The sequence below is a fragment of the Amblyraja radiata genome, chromosome 1, assembly GCF_010909765.2.
Source record: "Amblyraja radiata isolate CabotCenter1 chromosome 1, sAmbRad1.1.pri, whole genome shotgun sequence".
NCBI classification, from domain to species: Eukaryota; Metazoa; Chordata; class Chondrichthyes; order Rajiformes; family Rajidae; genus Amblyraja; species Amblyraja radiata.
Window position 1 is genome coordinate 2363933 of NC_045956.1, and position 24601 is coordinate 2388533.

Sequence of the window (24601 nt, forward strand, 5' to 3'; positions counted from 1 at the left end):
AGGCTGGCAGCATCATCAAGGACCCACACCATCCTGGCCACACACTCATCTCCCTGCTACCTTCAGGTAGAAGGTACAGGAGCCTGAAGACTGCAACGACCAGGTTCAGGAATAGCTACTTCCCCACAGCCATCAGGCTATTAAACCTGGCTCGGACAAAACTCTGATTATTAATAACCCATTATCTGTTATTTGCACTTTATCAGTTTATTTATTCATGTGTGTATATATTTATATTATGGTATATGGACACACTGATCTGTTTTGTAGTAAATGCCTACTATGTTCTGTGTGCTGAAGCAAAGCAAGAATTTCATTGTCCTATACAGGGACACATGACAATAAACTCACTTGAACTTGAACTTGATTTAAACCAGCATCTGCAGTTCTTTCCTTCACAGATGAAACCAGTCATCTGGAAAGTGAGGAAACAGGGAACAAACTAAATATCATTTTAGCCATTCAGATTGAAAGGTTGAGAAAGAAATGTAAATCTGACTAGGACGATTATTTGTCAAAGTAGTTATTGAAGGAGAAGTGGAGAAGGAAAGGTGATGAATTAGAAAGGAAAAGTCCAAAGATAAATACTCCAGTTACTTTTCGATGCCTGGATAGTCAATTAGAATCTGATCAAAATAATCTCTGAAGAGATCAGGTTAGATCCTGACCTCGGGTGTTGACTGTGGAGTTTGCACAATAAAGTTTAGTTTGGTTTATTATTGTCATGTGTACTGAGGTACAGTGAGAAGCTTGTTGTTGCGTGCTATCCAGTCAGCAGAAAGACTATACATGATTACAATCAAGCCATCCACTGTGTACTGATTAAGGAAATAACATTCAGTGCAAGATAAAGTTCGATTGAAGAGAGTCCGAATGTCTCCAATTAGGTCGTTGGTAGCTCAGGACTTCGCTCTAGTTGGTGATAGGATAGTTCAGTTGCCGGATAACAGCTGGGATGAAACTGTCTCTGAATCTGGAGGTATGCGTTTTCAAACTTCTGTGCCTCTTGCCCGATAGGAGAGGGGAGAAGAGAGAGTGATTGGGGTGAGACTAATCCTTGATAATACTGGTGGCCTTGCCGAGGCAGGGTGTTGTAGATGGAGCCAATGGAACAGATGATTGTTTGAGCCATGGTCTGCACTATGTCCACATCTCTCTGCAAGTTCTTGCGGTCTTGGGTGGAGCTGTTCCCAAACCATGCTGTGATGCATCCCAAAAAGATGCATCTGGAGTATTGTGTACAGTTTTGGTCTCCTAATTTGAGGAAGGACATCCTTGTGATTGAGGCAGTGCAGCGTAGGTTCACAAGATTGATCCCTGGGATGGCGGGACTGTCATATGAGGAAAGATTAAAAAGACTAGGCTTGTATTCACAGGAGTTTAGAAGGATGAGGGGTTATCTTATAGAAACATATAAAATTATAAAAGGACTGGACAAGCTAGATGCAGGAAAAATGTTCCCAATGTTGGGCGAGTCCGAGAACCAGGGGCCAGAGTCTTAGAATAAAGGGGAGGTCATTTAAGACTGAGGTGAGAAAAAAATGTTTTCACCCAGAGAGTTGTGAATTTATGGAATTCCCTGCCACAGAGGGCAGTGGAGGCCAAATCATTGGATGGATTTAAGAGAGAGTTAGATAGAGCTCTAGGGGCTAGTGGAGTCAAGGGATATGGGGAGAAGGCAGGCATGGGTTATTGATAGGGGACAATCAGCCATGATCACAATGAATGGCGGTGCTGGCTCGAAGGGCCGAATGGCCTCTTATTCTATGACTGTGGCCCCTGGTTCTGGATTTGCCCCACATTGGGAACATTTTTCCAAAATCTAGCTTGTCCAGTCCTTTTATAATTTTAAGGTACACAAAAATGCTGGAGAAACTCAGCGGGTGCAGCAGCATCTATGGAGCGAAGGAAATAGAAGTAAAATTTTATAATTTTATATGTTTCTATGAGATCCCCCTCATCCTTCTAAACTCCGGTGAATACAAGCCTAGTCTTTTCAATCTTTCCTCATATGATAGTCCCGCCATCCCAGGGATCAATCTCGTGAACCTACGCTGCACTGCCTCAATCACAAGGATTAGTCTTGGACTGTTTTCCCTGGAGACGAGAAAGCTGAGGGATGATCTTGCCGAAGTTGTGAGGAAAGGGCAGATAGTCATTTTTTTCCCCACAGAATAATGGAATTGAAAACTAGAGACACAGTTGAAAGTGAGAGGGAACTGAGGGGCAGGTTTCTCCACACAGGGTGGTGGGTGTATTGAGAATGCTGCTGGAGGAAGGTGTGGAGTGGGTACAATTACCACATTTCTAATATATCTAGGGGCACGGATAGGAAAGGTTGGAATGGCGGCCTACGAGCCACCCCAGTAAACCAACTGCCCGTCCTCACTTGCATCGCCCCAGCCAACATCAGACGAGAAGCAGCCACGCTGGCCCTCTCTCGAAAGGCACAGACCAGTGAATCCCACCTCCTCCGTCAGATCGTCACAGAGACACCACGACGAGTGCACCTCAAGTCACGGCGCTCCTTTGCCACACAAGCCCAAGAGCACAACACCGGCTGACGCTTCTAAGGCCGCCTGGGTCAAGACGAGATGGAGAGACCAGTGGAAGTCAGCACGACCATCCAGGCTACACCATTACATCAATGACCCCATGGACGTCCCTGGCCAGGACTTGTCCAGAAAGCAGTGGACAACCCTCAACCGCTTGAGGACAGGCGTTGGACGCTATGGAGTAGCGATGAAGAGGCGGGGCCTCGTGGACAGTGAGTGCATCCTGCGAGTGTGGGGACCCAACACAGACAGTGGAGCACATGGTCACCAGTTGCCCCAAACACCGGCCACCGAATGGTGAACGAGGTCTGATTGGCCTGGACGATGACACGTTGGCCTGGCTCGCCTCAACGGAGCTGCAGGTCTAACAGACACACGACAGAAGAAGAAGAAGGGGAAAGGTTGAGATGGATGAGTAGGGCATGAAGCGTCTGCTTCCATGCTGTGTAATACTATGACTCCATGGCTTAAATCGTTTTAGTAATCTCACTCTAAGAGAAAGTACATCATTAATATAACATTTACTAATTTATTTTGACCATGCCATTTTCAGCGAATGAGATCCAAACAGAAAAAAAATGCATATCAAAATAATTAGAGGCTCGGAATACAATTTAGAAGGAAAAAGACTTGAGATGAGAGACAAAAGAAAAAAGAAAAATAGAAGTGTGTGTATTTGTGTGTATGTTTTATATATGGACACTTGATAAAACAAAACTACAAAGTACAATGCAGCAGAATAGACTGGAAGACAAAAAAAGGAGCTGGAAGGTTTGCAGCAGACAGGAAAAAAGCTTTGATTTCTCTTTCTTTTGAGTGACAGTATTAGTAGTCAACTGGAATTTTTGTGAGTTTTTTCAAATTTAATTATTTCCCTCAAATTTAGCAAACGTATGATAGTTGGTTGGGATAAATTTGAAACATTCTGACCATACATGATTGGCTGTGTTAAATCACATCTACATTTGTACGTCATTACGTCAATAACAGATATGAAATGTAGCTTAATTGTGTAACAATACAATATAATACAATACAATACAATACCGTTTATTTGTCATTTGAACCTCACATGAAGTTCAAACCAAATGTGGTTTCTGCAGTCATACAAGAAAAGAACCAAGACACACACCAACACAATTTACACAAACATCCATCACAGTGAATCTCCTCCTCACTGTGATGGAAGGCAAAGTCTTGTCTCTCCCCTGCTCTCCATTCCTCTCCCGAAGTCAAAGTCAAAGCCCCCGGCGGGCGCTAGCAAGTCCCACGGCCACTTAAAGCCGCGCCGGGCGATGTAAGGCCCTGCTCCGGGTCTTAATGTCGGAGCCCCCAGCGGGCGCTAGCAAGTCCGCGGCCAAATGTTGCTTTGAAGTGGTCCCACAGAAATGGAACAGTAACCTTCTGTTCCATGCGGTGGGGTTCATACCCGGGAACAAAGTGCAATTCGAGCCACTATTAAAGAGGTACATGTGTTGTACTTTATGAGAGAAATGTTTTAAAATATTTTCTTTGTAGCCTTTTTCGAATGTCTAGGAAACAGCTCGACTTAGTTCCCAAAATGATGCAGGCATTTATTTATTTATTTATTTAATTTACTTTTTATACGTTCTTTATTTCGAACAGAATAAAAGAATTAAAAGCAAGTGTGAAACAGCATACAAAAACAAAACAACAATATTTATAAAGTGTCATAAACAATATCTATAAATAAATGAAATCATATGTGTCCGAAAAGGAGCAGGAAGGAAGCCAAAGCTTATTAATTCCCACCCCTTATTCAACTGCTTGTAATTATCTTATACAAATGTAGCAGCTATATGTACACCATATGTACACCAGCCACTATATGTACACCATATGTACACCATATGTACACCAAAAGCTATATGTACACCAAATTATTTACATTTGTACACTAATCAAATATTTATAGCCATACAAAAAAAGAGAGAAAACAAGAAAAAAGAAAAGAAAAACCCCTCATATACTATGCAGTATCTCTTAATCATATATACAACCCATCACCCTATAATCACCCTTCCCAATACAATCAGTATAACAAATATCCCACTCACAATCACCTATCCTCATCCCAATATCCTTTAAAAAAAAGTGTTTTTGTACATCTTTTTAAACTGAATTATGTTTGTGCTAAGTTTTATCTCCTGTTCCAAACCATTCCACAAATTCACCCCACAGATTGCTATGCACATACTTTTTAGAGTTGTTCTGACATTGAGTTTTTTTTTAATTATGTTCCCCTCTCAAATTATACCCAGGTATAATCTGCGTGAGAAAGATTTTAGCATTCCTATACAATCTTAGAATTTTTTCCCACTTTCATTAAGTAAGGTTATGCTTCAGAAGAATGTGACAAGCACCTTTAATATGCTGGAGCCACATTGGGTTGAGGGACTATATGGTGCAAGGATGTTTTTCCAGCATGTGGAACTTCCTGTGAGAAGACATGTGGTAACAAATGCATTTTATCCTCCTGTACTTGTTTACCCAGCAGGAAGAAGTGTGGAGTGGTCATGGTATAATTGCAGGCGTTGACGGCACAACAAACCGGGTCAGATTGTGGGCCTTGCTATGCAAGGAAGGCAAGAGAAGCGATTCCCGTTTACTGATTATTTTACCTTCAGTCCCCACGAGGAATAATCCAGCTGCTTCCCTTTGGACAACTATTCATTGTGCATTTTGTGCAGTGAGTGATCTGTTTATTGTTAACATTCTAGACCTACTGCAAATGAAAATGGTTGTCCACTGAAAGATTCTCCAATGTTCAGATTTGTTTGACTGAGTATTGATCAATATGTTGGTCAGAGTGGATATTTAAGAACCCACAGATAGCTAATTGTATATTTGATTAGTAAATGAAGACATTGGGTATGTGATCTCAACGCCCTTATATGCGTATGTATAATTAGCTTTCCAATGCTTATTTGGGGAAATGAGTCGGTATTCAATTCACTTCAATTCAATTCAATATTTATTCCATGTCATTTGAAATTCAGTGAGGCTCAAACGAAACTCCGTTTCCACAGCCATACAAACAAAACAATTCCTACAAGACACACAAACAATTCAATTCACACAAACATCCATCACAGTGAATCTCCTCCTCACTGTGATGGAAGTCTTTTCTCTCCCCTGCGCCATTTTTCTCCGGATGTTGAAGCTCCAGGCGGGCGATGGTAAGTCCCACGGCCATTTAAGGCCGCGCCGGGCGATGTACGGCCCCGCTCCAGGTCTAAATGTCACAAAGTTGGTTCCCCCGGCGGGTGTTGGAATGTCCCGCGGCCATTAAAGCCGCGCCGGGCGCGGGTCGTTCCAACCCCGCGACACGGGCTGGAGAAGTTGCGTTGCGGGAACTCCGAAAAACGGTCTCCCACCCGGACCCACGAGCTCCCGATGTCCCAGTCCACCGGCCCGCAGCTGGAGCCTCCAATGAGTCGGTATAGCAGTTTGTATGTTTACATTTTTATTCTTAGTATTTCATTCGTAATCTTCTGGAATAATTTGTGAATATGTTGAATTTAACGCCATGGTGACACCAGCAACATTTTATGGAAAAGGAAGCAATGATTGGTGAAAGCTCAAGGAGATTTGATAACTTTTCTTCCTGCTCCAACACCAAGTGCCCCCAGCATTGTATCAGGGGCAAGTAGCATCCATCCACTGAACAAAATGTTAAAAAACTCGAGAGGTGTCTGATAAATTTATGTTGGTGATTGATGATGACTGAAACTATTATTATGAATTGACGATAATTATAAAATAAAAAATCTACTTGTGAGTGAAATGTTTCCAATTTAAATTAGTCCATAATCAGCCATTTCTATTCATCAGCACACTGTCAGTAGGGTGGTGTTCGGCAGCTATTTACGAATACAACCACTCCTTGCTATAGACTATGGTTTTGCAGTTGCGATTTGTACAGATTTTTGGCCAAATGTGTAATATTTAAAGTCACAGAGCTATAGAAGACGGAAACAGGCCCTTCGGCCCAAGTCGTCCATGCTGACCAAGTTGCCTAGCCAAGCGAGTCGCAGTTGTTTCTACCAGGCTGGTATTCCGCCAAACCTTTCCTCTCCTGGTCATTGTCCAAGTATTTTTTAAATATTGTAATTATACCCATCTCTACCTCTTCCTTGTTCCATACAAGCTCTGTGTGTTGAAACCATTGCCCCTCTGATCTTTTTCCCTTCTCACCTTCAACTTATGCCTTTTAATTTTAGACTCCCCTGGCCTGGGGAGAAGATTTTGTCCATTCACATTATCAATGCCCTCATGATTTTATGAACTGCTTCCGAGCCGACCTCCCCGAGAAAAATAGATCCAATAAATCTTACAGCACCAACGTTCCAAACCTGGTTACGTCCTCCTAAATCCTTTTTGCACACTTTTCCGTTTAATGACGTCCTTTCGTGCGCAGGCTGACATGAACCGCACAATGACTTGGCGCACGCAGGTGTAACATCATGTCCCAACCCCTGTACTTAATATCCTGGCCGATGAAGCCAAGAATGCCAAACACCACCTTCATCATCCTCGCAACCACTACAGCATTGTCATGGAAATGTGTACACGCACCCCTAGATTTCTCTGTCCTTCGACACTTCCCAGCTCCCTACCATTCACTGTGCAAGTCATACCCTGGTTTGGCTTATCAAAATGCTTTTATTTGGATTAAACCCCATCTGCAATTCCTCAGCCCATTGACCCAGTTGATCAAAGTCGTGGATAATCTTATTCACTGTCCACCAATTTTTTTGTGTCATCTGCAATCTTACCTTATACATACACATCTAAATTGTTAATATAAGTAATGAACAACAGTGGACCCAGCACTCATCACGTTACAGGCCTCCAATCTATAAAATGACTCATTGCCACCACCCTCTGCCAATGTTGTATCTAACTGGCTAGCTTGGCCTGGATCCAATGTAATCTAACCTTCCAGACTAGCCTGCCAAAGGCCTTGCCAAAGACCATGTAGACAACGGCCACCATCCTGCTCATCAATCTTCTTGGTCACCACTTCGAAAGAAAATCCAGTCTAATCTGTAAGACACTTTTTCCCACGCATAAAGCCATGTCTCTAATAGGTTTTCACCCATCCAAATGTGTGTATATCATCTCACTCAGAATATGCTTTATTCTTCTCTACCCAGAGATGTTATGCCCCTGTCCCACTTAGGAAACCTGAACGGAAACCTCTGGAGACTTTGCGCCCCACCCAAGGTTTCAGTGCGGTTCCCGAAGGTTTTTGTCAGTCTCCCTACCTGCTTCCACTACCTGCAACCTCCGGCAACCACCTGCAACCTCCGGGAACCGCACGGAAACCTTGGGTGGGGCGCAAAGTCTCCAGAGGTTTCCAAGTTTTCTCTCTTGTATATGTTTAATGTCAAACTGGTTGGACTTCTGTTAAAGATTTCCCACAGCTACAATACAAATAATATACTCATTTTAGTATTCCGTAGAATAATTCAGGATATAATATCAATTGTCCTGATATTGCCTTACCTAGTAACAGCTTCAAACAAACATTCACAGTATATTAGGTACTGCATCAACCCAGTGGTGCACCATGTTATTGGGAATCCAGTCTAGAAGATACAATCTTGAACCTAAACTTAGTATAGCGTCTATGCATACAAGATTAGATATTCTGAGTTGGTCAGAATGGAGATTTGACACAAGACAATAGACAATAGGTGCAGGAGTAGGCCCTTCGAGCCAGCACCGCCATAGCTGATCATCCCCAATCAGTACCCCGTTCCTGCCTTCTCCCCATATCCCCTGGCTCCACTATTTTTAAGAGCCCTATCGAGCTCTCTCTTGAAAGATTCGAGAATTGATTTGGAATTGTTCTTAAGACTTTAAAAAAGTACTTTTTAACAAATTTACAGTTTCAAAAACTATCTACCTTCCTCTTTATTTGGTCACATCATCTTAATATCCAATTGTAAACTTTGTAGGAATAATTGATTACGTGTGCAGCTATGCATGTGTCTATGAGACTGTCACACAGCCTACAGGTGGACGTATGACTAATATAGTCAATGGAACCAACACACATATAGAATAAGGACATGTCTAGTGCATCAGAATGTATGTGCAGATGTGAAACTACAGAGATTGCACTTTCATATCCGGGTAGATTCAAAAAAACAATGTTGACTAAATTCCTTTTCCTCTTTTCCTTCACTTCTCCCTTAGTCAGCAGATGTGGTTCGCAGAGTTCAATGGGTTTGCTTGGCTTTTATTTATGAAAAATTAGTGATTTTAGATTCGTAGACTTTTATTTCATTCATAAACCTGTCAACCTAGAACAAAGTTATGATTTGTTGAGTACTGATGGGTTCAATAAAAGATACGTTCAAGTCTATTTTCGCTTGGAAAATGTCTTTAATTTAAAATTAAAAGGCAAAGATTATGCCTTAACATTCCTCAATTTTCCTGCTTCTCCCAATTTATTTCTCTCCCTTTCAAAGATAGATATTTGGCGTATGGGTTCATAAAAGTTGATAGATCCATTATCTTTCAGGTAGCTAGTCGGTGTCATACAGCATGGAAACAGGCCCTTCAGCTCAGCTTGCCCACACCGACCAATATGCCCCAACTACACTAGTCCCAGCTGACTGCGTTTGGCCCATATCCCTCTATCCATGTACGTCTCAGTGTATTTTAAACTCTGGAAACTACCTAGCACCATTTGTGTGTAAAAAAAAAAGTTGATCATCATGTTCTTGTTAAATCTTTGACCCCTCACCTTAAACCTCTGTGCTTTGGTTTTTGATTCCCCAACTCTAGGTAAAAGATTCTGTGTATTTACCCTATCCACTACGTTATACACCTCTACAAGTTCGCCCTTCATGAGTGTGTGGATTTAGACAGTGCATGTTGGAAAGCTGTTCTTTTGCAGTCTGCCACAGCTCGGCCAGATTCTGCTGAATCAGCGCTTTAGACCTGGCAGTCAATACTGGCAATCCTGGTTATTTTTCTGGCTTAGTATTACAGAGATTAATTGTGGCTACACCACCTCAACAAAATAGCAATAGCTGATTATCTTTAACCAGAAATTAAATCTGGAACTTTGTCAACAAGTCTCTTTATTTTGTGGAATAAGTCTTGTGAGTTAGTCATTACATTGACCACTATATACTTGTGACTAATTGGGAATCCACATTGTGAATTATATTTCTGAATAAATAAAAATTAGCATGATATTGTTTTGCTGGCCTTCACTTCCGCTCAGTGCAAGATGTGTACTTTAAACTTTCTGTGGCAAAATAGTAAAATGAAAGCAATGAATCATTTTTAATTAATGCTTCACTCAGTTGCTGATTGATGATACACGTTAAGCTAATGTGTGCACTTGAAGTACTTGTCTCTGAAATCATTTTAAGTGCATCCAAGTCTACTTCTACTAAAATTAGTGCGCATGGTTAAAATACTCGGAGAAAACCATTGCTGTTAGAGAACATAAACTCAAGAGGAGTCTATTTAATCCTGCGAGCAAACTCTGACATTGAATCATAAAATGGCTGGTCTGTAATCAGGCTTTGAGATTATTTACTTATCCAGTACAATACAATGCATTGTGCATCTTGTTGCAAAATATTTTGGGGCCTCTATGACATTAGCTTTTCACTATTTATAATAATTAAAACTATCTCCCCTTGTACCTACTCTCTGACACTTGCATCATAGGTAATTTCATAGCCAGGACAATAATTTACCTTCACTTCTATAACTTTAGCTTATAGTAAAATGATCAAAGATGACCTTGTAGATGGACTTCCCAGTCGATTACTTTGAAGGGTCTCGACCTGAAATGTCATCTGTCCATTTCTTTCCATAAATGAGTTCCTCCTGCAGTCTCTTGTGCACTTGGTAGTTCTTGATGTTACTATAGTTCTTTAAATGTCTAACAGTCATGAGGATGTATGTTTGTTTTTGCCTCTCTATATACATTGGCAATCATTAAACACAGGTATTTTAATTATTCTGACCTTTGGTGTAGAGAAGCAACCTGAACAGAGAGGAGAGTTGTTAATGCCAAATAAACCAGTGTCTAAAATTTACAATAGCTGTGACCTTGTGTAACTAAAACTATTAAATCTGTGCTCTGCTGCCTCCGATAGTTTTGTGTATTCAAGGCTACAATATTCAATTTCACTGCACCTAATTGTCCACACGGGTCCAATATGGGAAAAAGGCATGAAGTAAAACAGGAAGAAATGGATGGCCATGGTGTAGCTGAGGCTAGAGGAGGTACAAGTGAACCTCTGCATAACCTGAAAGGACTGTCGGGGTCCCTGGACAGAGTCGAGGGAGGAGGTGTCATGACAGGTGTTGCATCTTCTGCGGTTGCAGGGGAAGGTACCTGGGGAGCGGGTGGTTTTGGGTGGGAAGGGATGAGTTAAGCAGGGAGTTGCGGAGGGAACGGTCTCTGCGGAAGGCGGAAAGGGGTGAAGATGGGAAAATGTGACTAGTGGTGAGATCCCGTTGGAGGTGGCGGGAATTCCGTAGGATTATGTGTTGTATACGACAGCTGATTGGGGTGGAAGGTAAGGACTAGGGGGCTTCTGTCTCTGTTGCAACTAGGGGGAGGGGGAGCAAGGGTAGAGCTGCGGGATACCGAGGAAACACGAGTGGGCCTCATCTATGATGGGAGAGGGGAACCCCCGTTCCCTAAAGAAGGAGGACATCTTGGATGTTCTAGTATGGAACACCTCATCTTGGGCGCAGACGCGGCGTAGACGGAGGAATTGGGAGTAGGGGATAGAGTCTTTGCAGGAAGCAGGGTGGGAAGAAGTGTAGTCGAGATAGTTGTGGGAGTCAGTGGGTTTGTAATGGACGTTAGTCAATAGTCTATTTTTTTGTGATGGAGAATGTGAGATCAAGAAAGGGGAGGGAGGTGTCGGAGATGGTCCAAATAAATTTGAGTGCTGGATGAAAATTGGTGGTAAAGTTGATGGAGTTCTGCATGGGTGCAGGAGATAGCACCGATGCAGTCATCAATGTAGCAGAGGTAGAGTTCGGGGATAGGGCCAGTGTAGGCCTGGAACAGGGATTGTTCAACGTACCCTACAAAGAGGCAGGCATAGCTGGGGCCCATGCGGGTGTCCATAGCTATGCCTTGGATTTGAGAGGTCAAAGGAGAAGTTGTTGAGGGTGAGGGTTCTGCGGTCGATGAAGTAACGGAGGGCTTTAAGGCCTTCCTGTTGTGGGATGGAGGTGTAGAGTGACTGAACTTCCATAGTAAAGATGAGGGAATGGGGGCTCGGAAGTCATTAAAGAGACGAAGGGCATGTGGGGTATCTTGGATATAGGTCGGGAGAGATTGGACCAGGGGGGATAGGATGGAGTCAAGGTACATGCCTTTGGAAGGCAGACAGCCAGAAGTGATGAAATCGGTATTGGTGTTTAAGATTAAGGCCTGGTGCCAATCTGTGGGACCATGTATAAATTGTCTTCTTTGGAGATCATATTCCCATCGCATGTCCATTGTCACAGAGAATTGTCGTTAAGTACTTGTGCTTCATCTTTAACTGTGTAAAATTGATTTTGTAACAACATCTGATATTTTGCAGCATAGAGGCAAAGTTATTGGTTAATAATCTCGAGGCCTGGAAAGTGATCCAAGGCGTGTTAAATTGTCTCTTGGCAGCTGTCAATTTAAATTCAGCAGATTAAACATGGAGTAAAAACTAGTAATCATGCCCACGGAATTACTGAATGATCACAATATAAACAATACAGCTCACTAATGTCCACCAGAGGACAGAGTTTGATGTCCTAAATTGACCTCCAGACATTTTTTAACTGAATTGACCTGGTAACCTGTGACTGGGGCAGAATTTGAGATGAGCATGAAATGTTTCCCCAGCTGGCAACACCCACATCCTCGTACTACAATTGAAAATAATGGGCTTGTACACTCTGGAGTTTAGAAGGATGAGAGGGCATCTCATTGAAACATATAAGATTGTTAAGGGCTTGGACACACTAGAGGCAGGAAACATGTTCCAGGTGTTGGGGGAGTCCAGAACCAGGGGCCACAGTTTAAGAATAAGGAGTAAGCCATTTAGAACGGAGACGAGGAAACACTTTTTCTCACAGAGAGTGGTGAGTCTGTGGAATTCTCTGCCTCAGAGGGCGGTGTAGGCAGGCTCTCTGGATGCTTTCAAGAGAGAGCTAGATAGGGCTCTTAAAAATAGCGGAGAAGGCAGGAACGGGGTACGGATTGGGGATGATCAGCCATGATCACATTGAATGGTGGTACTGGCTCGAAGGGCCGAATGGCCTGCTCCTGCACCTATTGTCTATTGTCTATAATGTAATTATGAATTATTTTCTTTTTTAAATCAGAATCTTCCCCACCTCCTGAAAGCATTGGTTCTTGGTTGGGACATTGTAAACTTTGGCAGTGCCCTGAAACTTGTGCAAGTTTGTCATCTGTTGACCGACTGATAGCCTATTTACTTGCGGGGGACATTGCAGCTATTTTGATTTTGATTTTGATCTTGTGTGATGTTGCGGTTGGACATTTGACTGGGACCTGGTGGCAATTGTAGTTACAAAAAGAGAGCGGCACGGTGGCGCAGGGGTAGAGTTAATGCCTTACAACGCCAGAGACCCAGGTTGAGTCCTAACTGGGGGTGCTGTCTGTGTGGAGTTTGTACATTCTCCCATTGACCTGCATGGATTTCCTCCAGGTGCTCCGGTTTCTTCCCGCACTTCACAGGTTTGTAGGTTAATTAGCTACAGTGAAATTGTAAATTGTCCCTGGTGTGTCGGATAGTGTTAATATGTGGGGATCGCTGGTCGGCACAAACTAGATGGGTTGAACGGCCTGTTTCAGCGCTGTATCTCTAAACAAAACTAAACTAATCTAAAGAATACACTAAATATTCCCCTTCTACCCCCACCCCCTCAGTACCCTGGAAAAAATCAAGCAGGTTGTTGGAACAGTCATTTTTTTCAAGTCTGGGGAATTTAATACTCAGGTTCTTTGAGGAGAATAATCCATCTGCTAAGCAAAACATCTGATATAATTACCCCGCAGATTTGTGATCATTTGATATTCCTTTTGTCTTGCAATTTGGCATATTCATGTTTGTGAAAATATTCATTTTATAGAAAAATGAATGATAGCAAAAAAAGGCGTTTAAAGCTCATTGATGTGAGCTCTTCTCTTAATAAGTAACTTGCTGATGTTATAACAGTTGTTTGTAGTGCCGCATCAAACAACAAATCCCAAGGTCATTGGATAATAAAGCATATTATTAGTTATAAATGACAATTGCAAGAATGCAGATCCTGTTTGGTGCATTATAGGACAGTAAAGGCCTGGGAAGTGACATGATTTTTTTCTCAAATTGAAATTGCGTTAGGTTCCAGATTCACTTTGCAATTCCATAATATTAGCATTCACTGTTCATGATATATGAAGGAAGTGCTGTGCTTTTAAAGTGAGGCCAAATATACCATCTCCTAGGGGATGTGAGAAACACCAAGGCATTTGTCCGCATTAGGGGCTCTGCTGGTATTTTTGTCAATATTTACTGCCTCAACCACCTCCACCAAATCAGACGATTTTTAAAAATCTTATAATACTTGCTGGGCCTTCCGGTGCATAAATTAGCCGTAATGTTTTTGAAAACAGCAGTCCCATCTTTTTTTTTAAGCATTAACAATTAATTCATTGACTGAATTCATTAAAAAAAATATGTAAATACACTCATTCATTCAAGTTGTGTGGCATCAACATTTGTGGTGCTAATTAAATACAACTTTGAAAAATGTTGTGCTCCCACTTATCCCAAATATACTGATGCAGGGCTTTAGGAACAAGAGATAATAGTAACCTTGATCAGGGAAAGGAACATTGGTCTTGATATTTAGTCCAGATTACCAATCAAAGTGTGTAGGTAGTAAGGGACTGCAGATGCTGGTTTAAACCAGAGGCAGACACAAAAAGCTGGAGTAATTCAGCGGGCCAGGCAGCATCTCTGGAGAGAAGGAATGGGTGACTTTTCGGGTCCGAAGAAGGGTCTCGACCCAAAACGTCACCCATTCCTTCTCTCCAGAGATGCTGCCTGTCCTGCTGAGTTACCCCAGCTTTTTGTGTGTCTATCTTACTGACCAAGGTCTTTTGTCTGTGAATCTACTTGGACATTTGCACTGCTACTGTATGTATTTATTCTTTCAGTTGGCACTTGGTTGTGTGTTTCATGAAAAGGGAATCAAGACAGGTGGTGGCCACTTTTGGAGCAAATGGTGACAGCATTACTTGTAAAAATGAGTCCCCTTAAGACCCTGCACTTGGTGTGGGCGTGGCAATTATGCTTTTATTGCAACCATAAAAATCACGATCCAGTTGTAAATATTCTTGCAAGCAAGATAAAGAAATGACCAAAGGAAATTTACTACCACAGTGTTGGTTTCATCCACCGCAACTTTTGTTTTCAGTTTTGAACAATCTGGATTTCGTTTACGCAGGATAACACAGCGAGTGTATTAGTTCTGCTGTAAATAATTGTAATGGTGCTGAAACTTAAACAGCATTTTCCTCTTATTTTCAGGCATGGAAAAAGCGCTGGTTTATACTTCGAAGTGGCCGTCTGACAGGAGACCCGGATGTGTTGGAATACTACAAGAATGACCATGCACGAAAACCCATCCGCGTCATTGACTTGAATCTTTGTGAGCAAGTGGATGCTGGGCTGTCCTTTAACAAGAAGGACCTTGAGAACAGTTACATTTTTGATATTAAAACCATCGACCGTGTCTTCTACCTGGTAGCTGACACTGAAGAAGAAATGAATAAGTGGGTCCGATGCATCTGTGACATCTGTGGGTTCAACCCTACTGATGAGGGTTAGTGCCTTATCTTTGTTTATTTTGGGCTGCGTTACTTTTCATGGCAAACTTGCATCGCCTGCTCCGTAGAAGAAATGGGGAGATCACTTTGAGGCCGACTTGTTGGTAAATTAAACGGCATCTGAAAAGTTGGGGTGGGACATAATTAAATCTAGTTACGATGTTCTAGTGCAAGAACACTGGATACAATAAGCCAGCAAGTAAGTGGTGGGCATATTGGGACACAAATGCAATTGAAAGAAGCAAACTGCAGTTTCTGTTGTTAGTAGCTCTGTAACTCCAGAACCAGGGGCCACACAGTCTTAGAATAAAGGGGAGGTCATTTAAGGCTGAGGTGAGAAAAAAAACGTTTTCACTCAGAGAGTTGTGAATTTATGGGATTCCCTGCCACAGAGGGCAGTGGAGGCCAAGTCACTGGATGGATTTAAGAGAGAGTTAGATAGAGCTCTAGGGGCTAGTGGAGTCAAGGGATATGGGGAGAAGGCAGGCACGGGTTATTGATAGGGGACGATCAGCCATGATCGCAATGAATGACGGTGCGGGCTCGAAGGGCCGAATGGCCTCCTCCTGCACCCATTTTCTATGTTTCTATGTAACTTGACCACCCAAGGGGACCAGTGATATTCATATCTTCTGAGATTTTAATGTTTGAAGCTGTTTGGTAGATGATTATTTCATTCAAGAGACTAAGAACATTTCAAATTTAACATTCGAAGTTCATGTTGAGGTCTCTCTCTACATAGAACTTCTCTGCACAACAGAAGGGTTAGCTGCTATCTTTTACATTTAGTTTGTATTTGATCAAATTGAACTGTTAATAAAAACTTAGCTTTATGTTCCTGCGAGTTATCGCTGAAATATAAGCAGTCTATGTCTGTGCTAATGGCTAGAAATTATGCCTTGCAACTCTAAGTTAAGATTATTAATAATGATAAAAACAGTGGCCCTAATACTAATTCCTGAGATGTCCAGTCGCATCAGCCCGACAAAATCTACCCTGTGATGTCAGTAATTCAGTAATTAAACATATCTATGTCATTAACTAAGTCATCAACAACTAAGTTACAGAGAAAGGTTGAATAAGTTAGGTCTTTATTCTCTGGAGCGCAGAAGGTTAAGGGGGGACTTGATAGAGGTCTTTAAATGATGAGAGGGATAGACAGAGTTAACGTGATCAAGCTTTTCCCTTTGAGAATAGGGAAGATTCAAACAAGAGGACATGACTTGAGAATTAAGGGACAGAAGTTTAGGGGTAACATGAGGGGGAACTTCTTTACTCAGAGAGTGGTAGCGGTGTGGAATGAGCTTCCAGTGGAAGTGGTGGCGGCAGGTTCGTTGGTATCATTTAAAAATAAATTGGATAGGCATATGGATGAGAAGGGAATGGAGGGTTATGGTATGAGTGCAGGCAGGTGGGACTAAGGGAAAATAAGTGTTCGGCACGGACTAGAAGGGCCGAGATGGCCTGTTTCCGTGCTGTAATTGTTATATGGTTATTAATGTTCCTATTTTGCCCTGCGTTTCGACTTTGTTAATAAGTCTATTATGTGACACATCAAAAAGCCTTCATGAAGTTCATGTTCATCACATCAGCTGTAATACATTCATCAACTCTTCAAAACAAAATCCCATCAATGTTGTTAAACACTATATGCCCTTTAGAAATCCACAGTGGTTTTCCTTAATGAATCCATTTGGCTGTAGATGAGTATTAATCCTAACCTGGATCAATGTTTCTAAAAGCTTTCCCACCACGGATGTCATACTAACTGACCTGCTGTGCTGGGTTTAAGCTGGCACCGTAGTTTAGTTTGGAATACAGCATGGAAACAAACCTATTGGCCCACCGAGTCCACGGCGACCATTGGTCACCCACACACCAGTTCTGTGTTAATCCACCACTAGGGGCAAGTTACAGAAGCCATTTAACATATAAACCCGCATGACCTTCGAGTGTGGGAGGAAACCAGAGCACCCGGAGAAAACCCACTCGATCACTGGGTGAACGTACTAACTCTGCACAGACCGCACCCATAGTCAGGATCACACCCGGGTCTCTGGTGCTGTGAGGCAGCAGCTCTACTCCATTGTGCCACCCATAAACAAGAGAATGGCAGGTGCATTCTCGTCCCTTCTGTCACCACCCCCACTTCATATTATCCCATGAGCATTGAAAAGTTATGGTCAATGCTCTCATCACTTCCTCTAATGCTTCCCTAAATACTTGGATACATCTTATCCGGCCCTGCTGTCCTGTATACATTGTTCAGCCAAGTTTGACTTTACACTGCTGTCAATTTCTAACTCATCAAGTATCTTGCAATGTTATTTTAAAAGCACTTCTTCCCTGCTGAGCACATGTCAAAAGTGCTCATTTAGTACCTTAAAGGGCCTGTCGCATTTGGCGATTTTTTTTTTGGGGACTGCCGGCGTCATTGACTGATGTATCAAGGTCGCCGAAAGATTTTGAACATTTCAAAATCCAGCGGCAACAAAAAAAAACGGGCGCCAATACGCCATCACGCCGCATCACGCTGCGACTTTTTCGGTGACCTGATACGTCAGTCAATGATGCCGACAGTCGCCGAAAATAATCGCCAAGTGGGACAGGCCCTTAACTATGCTCTCAGAATCCATGTGCAAGTTCCTATTTATGTCCTGAATAGGCCCCACTCTTTCATGTGTTACTCTTTTGCCATGTAGGCCTTCGATTCTCATTTTATGTTGACAGCTAATCTTTCCACATATGCTCTCAGCACCTCTATCATAATTCTTGCTTACAGGCTGATGAGAAAATAATCAGAGAGATTATAAGATTGTTAAGGGTTTGGACACGCTGGAGGCAGGAAACATGTTCCTGATGTTGGGGGGGAGTCCAGAACCAGGGGCCACAGTTTAAGAATAAGGAGTAAGCCATTTAGAACGGAGACAAAGAAACACTTTTTCTCACAGAGAGTGGTGAGTCTGTGGAATTCTCTGCCTCAGAGGGCGGTGGAGGCAGGCTCTCTGGATGCTTTCAAGAGAGAGCTAGATAGGGCTCTTAAAAATAGCGGAGTCAGGGGATATGAGGAGAAGGCAGGAATGGGGTACTGATTGGGGATGATCAGCCATGATCACATTGAATGGCGGTGCTGGCTCGAAGGGCCAAATGGCCTCCTCCTGCACCTATTGTCTATTGTCTATTGTCATTGGTAATTACACCTCAGCAAGTATAATACTTGGTCTTTTTTTTGGCTGTCTTTTATCTCTTTCATTCCCCAAGCAGCTCAGGATTTGTTTGTTTGTTGGAGATGTGCCTCAACTGTGCCCTGTCTTTCTTGAAAGCAGCCATTATTTTGGTACAATTCTTCATGTCAACTTTTGGCTCCAAATTACCTGGATTAGATCCACTCTCACCCCATTGAAATTGGCCTTATCAATAAACTCTCTTGAATTGACTTTTAATTTTGCTATTTTAACTTTAGATTCCTTTTTCATAGCCATCCTAAATTTTTTATTTTTTTTAAGCCTGGCCAAAGGTTTGATCAAATGATCTGCCACGATGAATTTCAGATTTGCAGAATGTAAAGGCACTGCAGAGCATGACTTTCAAATCTTAAAAAACTCAAGTAGAACTCTTGAGTTACATCACAGTTACTCCTTGTACCTAAAACAACCCTCTAGCAGCAAGACATCAAAGTCAGTGTCGCGAAACAGGTGCAGAAGGGGCTAAAGTTCTATTTATTCATTCGCCATTGAAGGAAAGTTTAGTGCAGTGAGGGTCAATGTTTAACATCAGCGTGGTTGTGTGGGATATTGTCAAGTCAAGTCACATTTATTTATATAGCACATTTAAAAAACAACTCCCGTTGGCCAAAGTGCTTTACATTTGTTATAAGAATAGTATAAACAAACAAACTACATACATATATACATATAGCCCTCGCTCAGTGGACGTCAGGAAAGGCTTGGGAGTATAGATAAGTTTCTAGTCGACTTAAAGGAGTCGATGGAGGGGGCAGTTCTGATGGGAAAGGGGATGCTGTTCCACAGTCTAGGAGCTGCAACCGCAAAGGCACGGTCGCCCCTGAGCTTATGCCTAGACCGCGGGATATTCAGCAGCCCCAAGTCGGCCGATCTGAGGGACCTGGAGGTGGAGTGGTGGGTGAGAAGACTTTTAATGTAGGAGGGGGCAAGCCCATTGGGGGCTTTGTAGACAAAGAGGAGGGTCTTGAAATGTATACGGAACCGCACAGGGAGCCAGTGGAGAGAGGCCAGGATCGGGGTGATGCGGTCCCTTTTTCGGGTGCCCGTCAGGAGTCTCGCACACTGCGGCGTTTTGGACCAGTTGCAGGCGGGACAGGGAAGATTGGCTGATGCCAGTGTCGGGTTCACATATAGAACACATATTGAGTTCTAATGTGCTCTGTGGAGTTCTGTAAATGCTGATACTTGCGCAGCTGATAGACATGTTTCTCCCTAATCTCAGGCGATTATCCCTAATCAGAGTGAATGTCCAGTTGGAATTGCTTTTCCATAGATCTAACAACTCAAACATTTCTAGTTGTGGGAATTTGTCAATGAGTTATAGAAATGACTTGGATAAAGGCGCCATTTGTTGGGTTGCTAAATTGGCAGGTGATGCAAAGGTAGGTAAGAGAGTAAGCTGGAAAAAGGATGCAAGAAGCTACAAGGGGGTTTACATAGATGATGTAAGTGGGCAAAGATGTAGAAAATGGAGAACAATATGAGGAAATGAAGCTGTCCATTTTAGCAGCAAAAGTGCTGAAGCATATTATAAAAAGGTTGGGTGAATGCAGAGGAATCTGGCGTTATTGTGCATGATTCCATCAAGTCTAATGTACAAGTTCCATGCAATTATGGAAGAGCAGCTATAGGGACTTAGCAGGTCAGGCAGTATCTGTGGAGGGAAATGGGCAGGCAACGTTTTGGGTTGAGACCCTTCACCTAGACTGAAAGAGGAGAAGGGGCAAGAATAAAGTGGTGGGAGGATAAGTGGGGCAAGAGCTGGCTGATGTTTAGAAGGATGAGAGGGGATCTCATTGAAACATATACGATTGTTAAGGGCTTGGACACACTAGAGGCAGGAAACATGTTCCCGATGTTGGGGGGGAGTCCAGAACCAGGGGCCACAGTTTAAGAATAAGGAGTAAGCCATTTAGAATGGAGACGAGGAAACACTTTTTCTCACAGAGAGTGGTGAGTCTGTGGAATTCTCTGCCTCAGAGGGCAGTGGAGGCAGATTCTCTGGATGCTTTCAAGAGAGAGCTAGATAGGGCTCTTAAAAATAGCGGAGTCAGGGGATATGGGGAGAAGGCAGGAACGGGGTACTGATAGGGGATGATCAGCCATGATCACATTGAATGGCGGTGCTGGCTCGAAGGGCCGAATGGCCTACTCCTGCACCTGTTGTCTAAAGTTAAGTAGATGAGATCTTTTCTCTTGAAATATGGTACATGTACAATCTTTCTGATGCAATGGCGGGTAGCAAATTCTGAGAAGGCATTGATCTTCTGTAACTGCTCGGGGAAACTGCTGTAGTGAAGATGGTGGAACACGTCACAGACATGATGACCATGGAGAGAGCATTCGAGGCTCAACATTTTTCTGCAATGTTTCACATATCCCGGTTACAACTGGGAAATGCGAGTCTGAGGAAAACTGATCCTGCAAATCCTTCTTCGGTCTGAAGAAGGGTTTCGGCCCGAAACGTTGCCTATTTCCTTCGCTCCATAGATGCTGCTGCACCCGCTGAGTTTCTCCAGCATTTTTGTGTTCCTGCAAATACATTGTTCTCCGGTGAGGCCCAGGCATTGTGTTGTCTCAGCCCCGATGGGCCATGTCTTTATCTCCTGTCCCGAGGTCTCCAACCGCAGTGACCAGTCATGACCATAATGATGCCTCGCTGATTAAATGTGGTCACAGGTGTCACCATGGAATGAGGATTTAAGCCGCAAAGCACCATAGAAGATGTACATTGTTAGTTTTGGCGGCACACTGCGTGGACTTCAGGAACTGCTCTGAAGCTGCTCTGGCAGGTTTCTTGTGTCAACAGCATCTGTTCAATGAGCAAAGAAAGTAACAACTACCTCTGCAGATGCTGTCTGACCTGCTCAGTTCTTCCAGTAGCATCCCTTTATATTTCCATCAATGTTTGGTCATTGCAGCTTTGAGATCCAATTTATATTTATAGGGTCAAAGTTGGGTATAGTATGAATAATGCCGTTAGAGGCATAGCTTGTTGCCAGGATTAGTGCATTCTGCTTGTGTGGATCATGGGTGCCTAAAAAATCAACTCAATTGATCCAATTCCTAGCTGTGAAATGTTCAGCTCTGTGACAATATGTGTCACAGTCACACTCCCAGACTCAGATAATCCCAAACTGTTTTATCTGGCAATAAACTACTGAGGTATTAAAATGCTTGTTGCTTTCCATCCAGAGGTACTTTTGTACGGACCAGTTTGAACTAGAGTTCGTTGGATATTCAACCGTGAAGTATGATCATAGTTTTTGCAATTTTTTGTTTTGCGGCAGCAGCCATTATTTAATGTAGGAATCCTGGCGGCTGACCTGTGCACGGAATATCTCTTGTCCTACATTTGTACAATTCTGGTCCTACAGAGATTAAATATGCAGGTGTAGGGCCTGGTGTTACCATGCTGAAACTGGTAACAATGCTGAGGACTGAAGGGCCTGTCCCACTTACGTGTCCTTGGCACGCAAATTACGCGACCTCTTGGTCGCGTTGAGGCGCTCGGGCATCATATGGCCGCGCGGGGCCGGTCCCACTGAGAAGCGCGGAGGGGTATGTAGTTGTGCGCGACATTGCGCGGGGCTCCGAAATTTTGTAGTGAACAAAATCTTCGTGCGCCAACGGCCTGTCGTGTAACTGACGGCCAAAGTGGGACAGGCCCAAGACCCTGGCGCGATGCAACGTCTCACCTCCAACAGCAGCAGAAGCAGGCAAACGACCGCCGAACTCGGCCTGGGGCTCACGGCCGTTGCGGTCCGGATCCGCCCCCACTTCTACTCCCAGAGCGGGGCCAAGAAAATTGAAGATAGACACAAAATGCTGGAGTAACTCAGCGGGACCGGCAGCATCTCTGGAGAGAAGCAATGGGTGACGTTTCAGGTCAAGACCCTTCTTTTCAGACTGAAGAAGAGTCTCGACACGAAACATCACCCATTCCTTCTCTCCAGAGATGCTGCCGGTCCCACTGAGTTACTCCAGCTTTGTGTCTATCTTCAAATGACGTCACACGCTCCAGACGGCCGTGCGTACGCATGAAATCGTGCACGACCTTCGTGGGACTGTCGCGGCTCAAAGCGACCACGAGGTCGCGTAATTTGCGTGCCAAGGACACGTAAGTGGGACAGGCCTTTACTTCACACAGTAGTTTTCTCACGGATCGGGTTGTGTGATGTGAAGAGCAACCTGCAAGACCTGGTGTTGGATTTGTGTGGGTTCCCGGCACAACAGTGCACAGCAGCAGTGAGTGAGGGTGGGCAGGAGATCGCTGCAAGTTCCTGGCACAGCAGCACCGTCCACAATGAATCTCTTCCTGCATAATGACCCTTTTTAGTGCTCTCATTCCTGGAGCTGATCCAGTGCCTAAGTGCAATATTAGCGTTCTGCAGCTTTAATGTTGTGGTTTTGTCTTTTACCTCAGGTGGACTATCTGGGGCCTTTGCTCTGTTAATTGATCGGTGCATGTATGGAATGAGCTGCCAGAAGTAGTTGAGGCAGGTATGTTTATAACGTTAAAAAGACACTCGGAAAGCTAGGGAAAGTTTGGAGGGATGATAGGCCAGGTGCAGGTTATTGTCACATGTATCTAGATACAGTGACACCCTTTGTTTTGCATACAATATACAAAGTACACAAAGACTCGCCAAGGTACACATTAAAGTCATGTTAGGCCGCCTTTGCTATCGGCACGCCACCTCCTCCCCTGTGGGGTCCCTTTTTGTTCATCGTTCTTCTCGGTGGTTGCACCCCCGGGTGCCTCTTTGTTTTCGGCGGGTGCGGCCCAAGTGCGCTCACCCTCGCGGCCCGTAGACAGCACCGCGGTGCGTGGACTACGTGGGACTTGCTTGATTAATCAACTTGGGTCCTCATAATCTGAGGAAAGACATTCTTGCCGTAGAGGGAGTACAGAGAAGGTTCACCAGACTGATTCCTGGGATGGCAGGACTTTTATATGAAGAAAGACTGGATAGACTCGGCTTGTACTCGCTAGAATTTAGAAGATTGAGGGGGGGATCTTGTAGAAACTTACAAAATTCTTAAGGGGTTGGACAGGCTAGATGCAGGAAGATTGTTCCCGATGTTGGGGAAGTCCAGAACAAGGGGTCACAGTTTAAGGATAAGGGGGAAATCTTTTAGGACCGAGATGAGAAAAACATTTTTCACACAGAGAGTGGTGAATCTGTGGAATTCTCTGCTACAGAATGTAGTTGAGGCCAGTTCATTGGCTATATTTAAGAGGGAGTTAGATGTTGCCCTTGTGGCTAAAGGGATCAGGGGGTATGGAGAGAAGGCAGGTACAGGATACTGAGTTGGATGATCAGCCATGATCATATTGAATGGTGGTGCAGGCTCGAAGGGCCGAATGGCCTACTTCTGCACCTATTGTCTATGTTTCTATAAACGAGTTGGGTCGAAGGGCCTGTTTCCATGCAGTATAGGCTACATGACTCTATAACTGAAATATTTTTAGATCAATGTTTATAAAAAGAGAAAGATTACCGATAGTGATGTGATACGGAACAAGACACGTTACTATAGTTAGTGTTTAGAATGAGATCATTGAACACATTGTATAACTGTACAGCCAAAGGCATGAGGCATCGGCAACTAGTATTAAGCTTCTCTTTTTCTAACGTGCTTTAGGTTATTTCTCAACTGGCTATTTATACGCTTAGGATGTCTCAAGGTTTTACAGAACCTCTGGATTGTTTTGAATTAAGCATACTTATACAGTCCACATGGCTGCCAATCTATTTATAGCTGGCCACATAAACTTTAAATACGATTTGCTTACTAGCAGATCTGTTTTTAGTTCAGTCAACTGAGGACATTTGTAGAACAGCCTTCTCTTTAGAGCCAGCTTCCCTGGGAACATTAAGCTACCTGGAGAAACA

General features: G+C 43.4%; 1 protein-coding gene across 9 annotated transcripts in view; it reads left to right on the forward strand.

The window, feature by feature from the left end:
- gab1 (GRB2 associated binding protein 1) overlaps nucleotides 1-24601 on the forward strand; it is a 234172-nt gene that overhangs the window by 128729 nt on the left and 80842 nt on the right. For all 9 annotated transcript variants that reach the window (XM_033012477.1, XM_033012724.1, XM_033013042.1 and 6 more), the window contains one exon: nucleotides 15158-15452. In XM_033012477.1, the coding sequence (XP_032868368.1) occupies nucleotides 15158-15452 (295 nt within the window). The remainder of the gene's footprint in view (nucleotides 1-15157; nucleotides 15453-24601) is intronic.